This window comes from Lingula anatina, chromosome 4, assembly GCF_051362555.1.
Source record: "Lingula anatina isolate TDL-2025a chromosome 4, LinAna3.0, whole genome shotgun sequence".
NCBI lineage: Eukaryota > Metazoa > Brachiopoda > Lingulata > Lingulida > Lingulidae > Lingula > Lingula anatina.
This window is the reverse complement of record NC_141770.1, coordinates 10,159,286-10,170,154: the sequence shown is the minus strand read 5'-3', so window position 1 is coordinate 10,170,154 and position 10,869 is coordinate 10,159,286. Positions and strand designations below refer to the sequence as shown.

Here is a 10,869-nt window from a genome sequence, read left to right as displayed (position 1 = left end):
TAACAACTGATACAGTTAGCTCAAGACACAAAACAGCATGGTCATCATTATTACAGGGGTAATTAAGATAGCGGGAGAATCACTTGGGAGCTGCACATTTCTGGAGTTTCTGAGAACCTCCTTTTACATGAACAACAACTAAAACAATTATTCCTTATTTTTATAATCAATTTCTTCTCTATAATTTATTCACGGCACATTATCCAATACTAAGGTTGAGACCCACCAAACAACAAGATGAGTGTCATGGCAAGTGCTAACTGATTTACGAACAGTAAATTGTGAAAGACTGCTGTTGCACAATTTTCAAATGTAGCTGAAGTAATTTTGTATGCAAGGGATAACAAGCTATGTAAATCACTCTTTTCAAGTTTGCAACATAATGGTGAATGATTTGCTTATCAAACATGAAGCACAAGTAGATTTTCTTACACTCCTGCAGACATGCTGAAAACTGAGGGCAATGCAGGCCAATTGGCCTAATAGATCTGAATATTGCAGGCCCGGACAAGATATTGCCGGCCCAAATGTTTTTCTGATTAAATTGTATATTTACCCTATTTTGCGTAAAAACTGTGCACTTTTAACTTCTGCTTTATACACTTTAAAAGGACAGTTGAGTAGCAGTTAGGTGATTAAAAATAAAAAAAACTGCATCTTTGAATAGATCTTTTATTGAAGAGACATTTTACTGCTCAGATAACATCTGGGTAATATATGACTTAAAGGTAAACTAAGGGCCAAAAAGGCATCAAAACTCTCAGAAAACAAATTTTCCATAGGTAAACTGCAATTTTCCTAGACTAACCTTAAACCAGGCCTTACCCGAGCTAAATCATCCGTCTAAACTACCCAAGAGCACTTTTCCAAGTTTTGAGTTTCTTACAGCAGTTTTAGACAAAATGTCAAATTATCCCAACCTACACATGACTTTAACTTGCATTATATAGAGCTTGACAGTAAATTGTATTACTCTGAAGTATCGAATAAAAGTACTGATGGAATAAAAGTACTGGGTGGAAAAAATCTTAATATTTAACTAGAGGATCAGAGAGGCATTACCGCCTCCGAATATTGTACCACCAGCTGGAGTAAGCGCATTCGTATAGACCCCCACATACACAAAATAAGGGACACAGCCACCAGTCTAGTGCTTGACAAGCTGTAAAAATGCAATCAACAAGAATTTTCAAAATATGCAAAAAAAATATATAACTAAAAATGGTACAATCAAAGTTTAGTTCATCGCAAGGTAGGTCAAAGGTCAATTTCAAGGTCACAGTAAATTGCCAGTATATGACTTCCTATTCAACTTTAATAGTAACTATGGACCTATCTCTGCCAGGTTTGGAGGTAAAAGAGAAAGAAATCAGCAGAGTTCAGTTCATGATAATAAGTAGGTCAAAGGTCAATTTCAAGGTCACATTTAGATTGCCAGTATGACTTCCCATTCAAGTTCAATAGTAACTATGGACCTATCTCTGCCAGTGTTGGAGATAAAAGGGAAGCAAAATTTGCAAAGTTCAATTCATGGTGAAAAGTAGGTCAAAGGTCAATTTCAAGGTCACATTTAGATTGCCAGTATATGACTTCCTATTCAAGTTCAATAGTAACTATGGACCTATCTCTGCCAGTTTTGGAGATAAAAGGGAAGCAAAATTTGCAAAGTTAAGTTCATGGTGAAAAGTAGGTCAAAGGTCAATTTCAAGGTCACATTTAGATTGCCAGTATATGACTTCCTATTCAACTTCAATAGTAACTATGGACCTATCTCTGCCAGTTTTGGAGATATAAGGGACTAAATGTTATAATTTTGGAGTTACCATAATGTGCCATAAATTTCCTACAGAAAAAATTAATTTAAATTAAGAAAAGGTCATTTTGGTCAAAATTCTTGAAAAGGGAGGTGCTCTGAAGTTCCAGAAGTTCAAATTTGATGAAATAATGTCATTTTTGACCACAAGTTGTCTGCTTTGCCAAGCCTTATGTTTTATTTTTCTGGAGTTCAAAATTGATTATCCATTACCGTACTGTACATTTTGCTTTCACCACCAATATGTACTTTTTGATACAGCGTAACTCGAAAACCGTATGGAATACAAAAAACGGAGACCACCTCAAGTGTTGGGCTTTACATGCTCTACAAAATGTAAAAAAGAATGGGTCTCTAGCATTAACAGTTCCCGAATTAGAGACAGTTTTCAGTTTCGGTATCTTATGGCCGCTACTCCTGTGAAAATGCACCGATTGACCCCAAATTCACGGAGATGAAAGATGACCTGAAGGGTAACACTTTCCAATAATATTATTGGTTAAGTCTGTGTGGTGTCTGAATAACAGGGCAAATAATTTTTTTTTCATAAAAAAAATCATTTTTTTGAAAATTTTGGCCCATTTGACCTTGAAAAAAAGGTCAAAGGTCAAATCCAAGGGCATACTTGAAATCTACACATATGACTTTTGGAAAGCCGTCTGTAGAAAATTTTCCCATAATTCCTTCCGTAGGGTAGATAATTAGCATTTAATTTTGCCATTTTTAGACAAGGGTGCATTGCAATGAGTGCCACACCTAGACCCGAATACCGACAAAGCCCGAATTTTACGTGGAACGAGTTGAGATTATAGGTGACCTAAATCCAAGAGATGAGTACGGGGGCCCTTACCGTCTAGGAGGAGAAGCGGTAACGGTAGCCGTCCGGCAGAGCCGGCGGAACGATCCGGACAGGACTAAAACCATGTGTACCACCAGCGCTTACGCTGGTGGTACAATAAACTGAATTGCTTGCAAGGTCAGCTAACACTAGGATGAATAAGTTGCTGTAAATGTGATGGAGTTAACAGTTCTTGGTAACCTGTTATAGATAGGTTGAGATGACTGTGACTTTGTTATATATATATATATATATATAAGAAGATAACTACAACAATACATATATATATATGTATTTATACATATATAAGAAACGAACTATATATATATTAATCTAAATCTTGGAAATTCTAACTTAAAGGCCATACATTTATACCCTACATATATTTAGCCATCAAACATGTCCTACTGCTAAACACATCCAGGCTAATGTCCCGCTGGGTGGGGTTGATATAACATTGTTTTCTGACGTTGATACAACGTTGTTATCTGAGGTTGACACAACTTTCAAATCCAACGTTTATTCAATGTCTACTCAACGTTATGGTTCAACGTTGTTTCAACGTTAAAACAACATAATTTGCCCGCTGGGAGGATATCTAATTTATTAAAAAAAAAAAATTGCCATACATTCTGAATAATGTATCAAAATGTCATTTTTGTCACCGCCTAATGTCATGATGAAAATAATATTAATACATTTGTGTGAACAGCATCCACGGATACGAGATCAATTTCATAATCGTCAGGGTCCGAAGACACACCAAAGCCGCCTCCGATAGCTATACGCTGTTAGGTGACGTTATTCAAAGTAAATTTATTCTCAGATATAAGGTTTGTTTTGCATACCGAGTACCTGTAAACTCCTAAGGGTTTATCTTACATATAAGTGTAATTTAACATTGTTTAAATCATAAATCCGCATGAAATAATTGACGTTTGAAAACAGACAAAACTTCTTTGCTGCACTTGAAATGACCTCGTTAGCTATAAATAAGATCCTATCACCTTGCGACATGACATCATTCAAGCGATATACATGAGTAGTTGTCACTGTTGAGGGGAAAGCACGTTTATTTATAGAAACTGAAATCAGACAACGCATGTATCGCAGTGTTCAGAGAGCGACTTCTGCTTGACCTACTTTTCAGTGCTGTTTGTCGAACAGTAGGTAACGAGTTAAGATCTCGAATTTTCTTCTCATTATACTTCAATTTAAGAAAATAAAAAGTGTGACTTGTATAATTTCCCACCGGTACGATAGGTAGTTAATAAACATACTGGGTGGAAGATTTTTGAAAAATTTATAACCGTACTAGGTGAGTCAGAAATTATTGCCGGCCAAATTGGGCCGAAATACACTAAAATTTTAAGAATATTGTCAGCCCGACTGCCTAATTCAGCATGTCTGCTCCTGTTATCTTAATGAATGGTGATGATGATGTTGTTTCAAGTCCTAAGCTAGCTATACCAATTGTTTTATTGCACCTTGGGCTGCACACAGAGTATTCAGGGAAAGGAACGCTAGGGCAACATTGCTGACTTTTAGATCTTTATGTTTAGATCGTTATGTGGCCTGATGGCCAATTTTTAAGGTATACGAAATTCACGAAAATCAAGATCGTGCAAAATTACTTACTGGTCAAAATTCATGGTCCATAAAAAACTCCAGACAGCTGATTTTAAGATCGTTCAAAATTTAGGAGCTGTTTAAAAGTCATGGCACATAACCATTTCTCCTTGAAATGTGTTTTCGGAATTTCACATAGTATAATATATGCTTAAAAACACCCAAAACAGCCAAACTTCAAGGAAAATGGCCCAATCAAGCTAATTTTCAAACTTGACCTGTATTTTAGTTACAGTAGTGACACTCCGGTAAGTGTGAAAACAATAGGCTTGTCAGATTTCTTTCAAATGTGTTATCTATATTGAATATAGTGTACTGTTTATTCATACATTGTAAAAAAAAAAATAAATAAAATTAAAAAAATTAAAAATAATTTAAAAAAGCATTACTTTTGAAAAAAGGTCCGATCAAGCTGATTTTTAAAGTTAACCTATATTTCTTTTTAATATTCACTTCTGTAAGTTTGAACAAAAAAGGTCAAATCATGGTCTATCTGAAAGGGCACGGCAACAGCAGCAACAACCCCAGACACATCTGTTTCGATACATAAAAAGCAGGCCATTACTGAGGGTCGTAAGTGCAGCTTTTACAAACTGGAACTTATTGAGGATGTGAAAGTGGTATTTTGTTTGTTATTTCCAGTAAAACCCTCTCAATATATACATACTAACATATTTATATACATTTACAGTAAACTCACTTAGCTGTAGGTCTTGTGCCCCCTTAGAATAAGGAGTATTTAAAAGCACACACAGGGAAGGTGCCTGCAGCTGGCCTTTGTTTCCCAGGGTTGTTACTAGTCATGTGAAAAACAATTTTGTCCTATCAGCTCTAAGTAACTAGGCCACGTGAAAAACATCCGGTAGCGTGGCCAATGGTCATTCAGCTTAACTTTGTAGGCCCTATTAATTTTTCACTCCTGGGGCAGTCTTTGTTTAGCGCCGCCAGCTGAAACGTGCATAATTTTTAGCGTTAGCACACCGACCTTGCTGTTTAAGCCTATTCTGCTTTGCTCTCATTAAATACTCGTTTTACTACATCTACTACGGCGGCACCATGGGCGAGGAGTTCCAGGCTTGGAGAAACGAGTTCGAACTCAGCGATCAGACAATGACCATTCTGAGCGAAGCAGGATTCACTTCAACGAGATCCTGCAAGATGCTGACGGACACGTTGATCCACAAAACTTTCGGCAAGACGCTACCGCTAGGGCAGCTGCTGCTATTGCAGGAAGCAGTTTCATCACTAAACACAGATGTGAGTACGAAACCAACTGCAGCAAGGCCTGTCGCCGACGCTGCAGTGGACCCTCCTTGCGAGACGGACGGAGCCAGGGCAGGCAGCAGCAGAGGACCGGAAGCGCAGCCGCCATCTTCCTCGGAGACAGGATGTGACGTCACAAACATGGCGGCGCCCACTGCAATCGAGGGAGAATTAGACTACGCGAAATTATGTCAACTTTTGGGAACCAAGACGACCGAGGGAGTTCTTAAGGAATCAACACCTCCTCAAGGTAAGAGCACCTTTGACCCATTTGATTCCCTGGGTGCTTCTAACCCCGCAAAACGCCATTATGACGTCCGGGACTTTATTATGTTTAAACAGCAGTACAACACTAGCAAAAACGACAGCGCGACCGTGAGGATTGGCGACTTCAATGTTTCCCTCAGCGACAGACGTCCCCCCTTAGAGAGCATAACGCCCATGCAGTACACCGAGGCCAGCATGAAGATCCTCACAGAATTGATAGTGAAAGAGGGCATAGACTTGGCAACTGTAGCGAGTTACGTTAACTACATCACCAAGATCACTTGCATGGCACAAGCATTCGAATGGCAGTCGGTGCTACGTTATGATATGGAATACAGGAAAGCCCAGGCTACACAGGGGTTTCAGTGGGGCACTGACAGTGTTTTTCTAATGCAATTGCTGTTGAAATCAGTAAAAGCCGACCAACCAACTCGCCCCCAAAGACAACAAAGGCAAAGTAAATCGGACCCCTCTACAGGCCGCCCAGTTTGCCTCAAGTTTAATGGACGGCTGGGCTGCAATATCAGGAACTGTAAATTTTCCCACATCTGCAGCACCTGTCTTACATCTGGGCATGGAGACTTTACTCATAAGCAATCACAACAGCAGCCAGGCTTACAGCAGCATAAGGACTACTGACAGATGCCCGGGGATTCCCCCACAGTATCCCCACTAACCAATAACATAAAGACATGGAAAGAACTTATGAGAGGGGATTATGATTATGACTTCGTAATAGGGGGCATAGAGACGGGTTTTAAAATTGTAGACGATATAAAGGCGGATAACATAGCACCAGCAAAAACCAAAAACAGCAAATCAGCGCTGCACCCAGACTTTAAGTCCAAAGTTGAGGAACAACTCCTTTCTGAACTACAAGAGGGACATTTGCTTAAGCCACACATTTCTCCAAGAGTTATTAGTGCGTTATCAGCCGTACCTAAGCCAGACGGAGGAGTGCGCGTAATCCATGATTACAGTCGGCCAACAGGAAATGCGGTAAATGACTATGCTTCAAAGCTACCTTTCCAGTGTGAGAAACTAGAAAATGCGCTATCTCTTATCAAGCCTGGCTATTTCCTCTCAAAAATTGATCTCCATTCTTCATATCGCTCAGTGCCACTCCACCCTTCGCAGTACTGCCTCACAGGCCTTCAGTGGCATTTTCAAGGGTCACCGGCAGAACAAGTGTTAGCAGACACTAGACTCCTGTTCGGAGCCAGGAAATCACCTATGATTTTCCATCGCATCACCCAGGCTGTGAAAAGGATAATGGAAAAGCGGGGACACAAACTGGTGGTGTATCTGGATGACTTTTTAGTGGTGGGTAAGACTCGTGAAGAGTGTTTTACTACGTATAATGAGCTCATCGCCCTTCTCCGGCAGCTGGGCTTCAGAATTAATTGGAAAAAGGCTGTTGACCCTACTACCAAACTGACCTTTCTGGGTACAGTGATTGATACAACGCAAGGTACACTTTCACTTGAGAAGGGAAAAGTGGAGGAACTTTGCCAGATATTAAGTTCTTTCAGTCTCCGTACACGTGCTACCAGAAGGCAGCTGGAATCATTGGCGGGCAGACTGTCGTGGGCAGCCAATGTGATTCCATGGGGTAAGACCCACCTACGTCAAATTTTTAATAAGATTAGAGAACTTAAGCAACCATCGCACAAATGCCGAGTGAAGGACATTCACAATGAAATACACTGGTGGCTTGTGTGGTTACGAATGGGAAACAATACGCGTCTGATATGGGACATGCGCGAGCAAGTACATGTTTACACAGACTCTAGTAGCACCGCAGGGGGAGCTTTCCACTACGGGGATTGGTTCTATACCAACTGGCTTTCAGACAGCCCAGTTCTGAGCGTTCAGCATATTAACGTCCAGGAACTCGCAGCTGTAGTCCTGGCAGCGCATAGATGGGGAGTGACATGGAAGAACAAGCGTGTTGTTATTCATACAGATAGCAAAGTGGCTATGGACATCATAAACAAAGGGGCCTCGCCCAACGTCATGTGTAATAATCTTTTAAAAGAGCTATCAAGCCTGGCTCTCATTGGAACTTTGCGTTGGAAGCGTCTCATATAACGGGGACGGACAATGTCCTTGCTGATACAATCTCGCGTTTACATGAGCCAGGAAAAGCCTGCCAATTAACTGACCTGATAAATCTGTGGTACTCATGCCTAAATATATTACCACCCGCATACCACCTTAATTACCACATGACTGCTCATTCACTTATGTTTCTGTATTCACAGGGAATACTGCCACGAAGCTATGTAGAGAACTAGACCAAGAAGTTGCCTTTTGGAAGTCTCAGCTATTCGCTACATCCACAAAAGTGACTTACAGAACACACCTTAATTCATACATTAACTTCTGCAATGCCATTAACTGTGCACCACTCCCGGTGTCAAGTAAGAACGTGTGCCGCTATGCTGCCTTTCTGGCACGCTCTTGTGCTGTCTCGACAGTCCGTCAATACCTAAACATCATCAGGATACTGCACATGGAGTTTGGCCTAGGCAATCCCCTTACATCATGGGAGCTTAAGACCATCCTAGGGGGAATAAGACGACACAAGGGAGATCAAGGGAACCAAAAACTGCCGCTACTTCCAGAGCACCTTTATAAACTCCATGGCACATTCAACCTCAGCAACTTGCAGGACCTACAACAATGGGCCGCTTGCCTTTGTGCTTTCTTTGGACTTCTTCGAGTAAGCAATGTGACAGTGATACAATCTATTAATATTGAGTTTGTCTGTTCTACTTATTTATAGTGTTCTAGATTCTGGGAAATAAAGGTCAATTTGCCCGACTCTGTGTGTGTTTTTAAAGCCGATGTTAAGTAGGTCAATAGAGGGCATTCAGACATTTTGTCCATGAGATCAAATATTTACTTTATCCCTACAACTCACCTTGTTTGACTGATTGTATCAATTTTTCTTTGATGATTTCATCACTGGAATGCAGGAACCTTTTTTCAAGTCCAGCAAATAGTTGTATCATGTCATTTGCAGCTATGTATACAGGCTGAGATCCTTGTTTTGAAGAGAATGTTGTAAATGTGCCATCAGCCAAAGGCAAAAGTTTCAAACCATGGAGTTTAACAACTGGCAGATTATCAAGTAGATACCTCAGCAGTTCAAACTTCTGATTGGGTGGGAACTTGCAATAACCATCGTGACTGGCCAGACAATCTTTCACAAGCTTGTGGTTGACATCTTTAGAGACGAAATTCAATCGGTCTTTTTCAGGGTGAAAGTCCTGGATAGCATCAAGCACACATGGTGGAAGTTTGAGAGGACAGTGCCCTGTTAACAGCATGATTTCATATACTGCCTCACACAGGGCTGAATTGTCTAGAAAATTAACAATTAAAGCATCATCAAGAGAGATCCACTTGCCACCATAGGCCTTAGTGTAAAACATGTTACACTGAAAGAGATGTGCATAGACTTTAGGCATTATCTTCTTCCACTTTTCATCCACCTTTTCCTCATCTGGGAAGCAGCTAATAACCTGCTCAGGAGAGATAGGGATACCTTGATCCTTTGTAGCTTGAAAAAGAAGCTCCTTATATGCACAGGGAAGGACGTCCACCAGCAAGTGATGGTTCCAAGCCTTGGACTTGTCCTGTGTGTGCTTGTCATCTGTGGTGGGCCACTGTAAGTCACTTCTCTCTGGGGTGAGTTCAAAGAAGCCATTCACATGAACTGGGAGACCTGTGCCTCGACTATCAGCCAGAGGTAATGGAAGTGAGCAAAACACATGGCCAGATGTCTTCTTCTCAACACTTGGAGCATTTCTGTGTGGCAATGCACAATGACTTATTGCTTGACTGTGAAATCTTCCTACTGGATCTGGGCAATTTGGTGAATCTTCTCTAGCAGTTAAATTCTCATCATTGGTCTTATGATCAGAATCTGAAACTAGCACCCCCTCTTGGGGATTGTTCAACATCAAAGGCATTGCAATACCTACCAATGGGATGTTCTTCACACAGTCTGGTTTTTTCACAAATTCCTGAGACTTTATGGTACCACTACAAAAAGAGGTGACCAAATAGGTCTGTTCATTTTTCTGTTTATTCTGATGGTTTTCAGCCTTCAGAATTATGGGATATGTCTCTCTCAAGGGAATTAGTTCTTTATTGCTATCTCGTAAGCTTTTCAAATAATCTGGTAACTTGCTATTGAACTGTTGCCTCTTATTCTTGACATCTTCAATGTTACTTATTTCTACAGCAAATAGCAACTTGGTTTCCTTATGATCTCGTCTGTACATCTCAATCCTTTCAACAGACCTAAGGAAAAGTAACACCAGGAGCGCCTCCTCTTGGAAGGCTTCAAATAGTTCTTTGATACTGTCCCCATCATACACATTGCTGCTTATGGGTTGAGCATGACGATGTTGAACATGACCAGCATTACGAAGAGGGAAACGGAACAAGGTACCATTATAGGAGTTCCCTTGAAATGTTTCAGCAGAACAATCAAATACACCAAGAAATGGTTTGTACTGTTGGTGAAAGCCTGCTATATCTTTAAGACGCCATTTTTCAGCTGCCTTTGGTTGGAAATATTCTCTGTAGGGATCAATCATAGCAATGTACTGTTTGCTTAGTACACAGGGAAGATCTGAAAGAAATATAATTTTATTTGTTTATGAACTTCTGCCTGTTTGTAAAACTGATGGACAAGGGATTTTTTCAAAGAATTGGGGAACTATTTTCAAAAAATTGGAGATTACTAACTGACCAAGGCACCATTTTTCGTTGGTGTTACCAATGTTGAAATCATTCTGCTTTACCTGTTACAATACATTATATACATGTGAATGTAACTGCATATATCAGTTCTTACTGGCAAAGTGAACTTTTGTTCTAAAGCACCAGAAATCTTGGGTCATTCTGAGGAAGGATTTTTTATATACAAAATACAGCAGTGCAGTGCAGTGCTCTTATCTTTGTATTGCTGTCATTTTTATATACCAACTAGAGGATCAGAGAGGCGATACCGCCTCCGAATATTGTACCACCAGCTGGAGCA

General features: G+C 40.3%; 1 protein-coding gene across 1 annotated transcript in view; it reads right to left on the bottom strand.

The window, feature by feature from the left end:
• LOC106174237 (sacsin) overlaps positions 1-10,869 on the bottom strand; it is a 40,503-nt gene that overhangs the window by 12,953 nt on the left and 16,681 nt on the right. Inside the window, exon 5 of the mRNA XM_013555687.2 lies at positions 8,737-10,458. Within this exon, the coding sequence (XP_013411141.2) occupies positions 8,737-10,458 (1,722 nt within the window). The remainder of the gene's footprint in view (positions 1-8,736; positions 10,459-10,869) is intronic.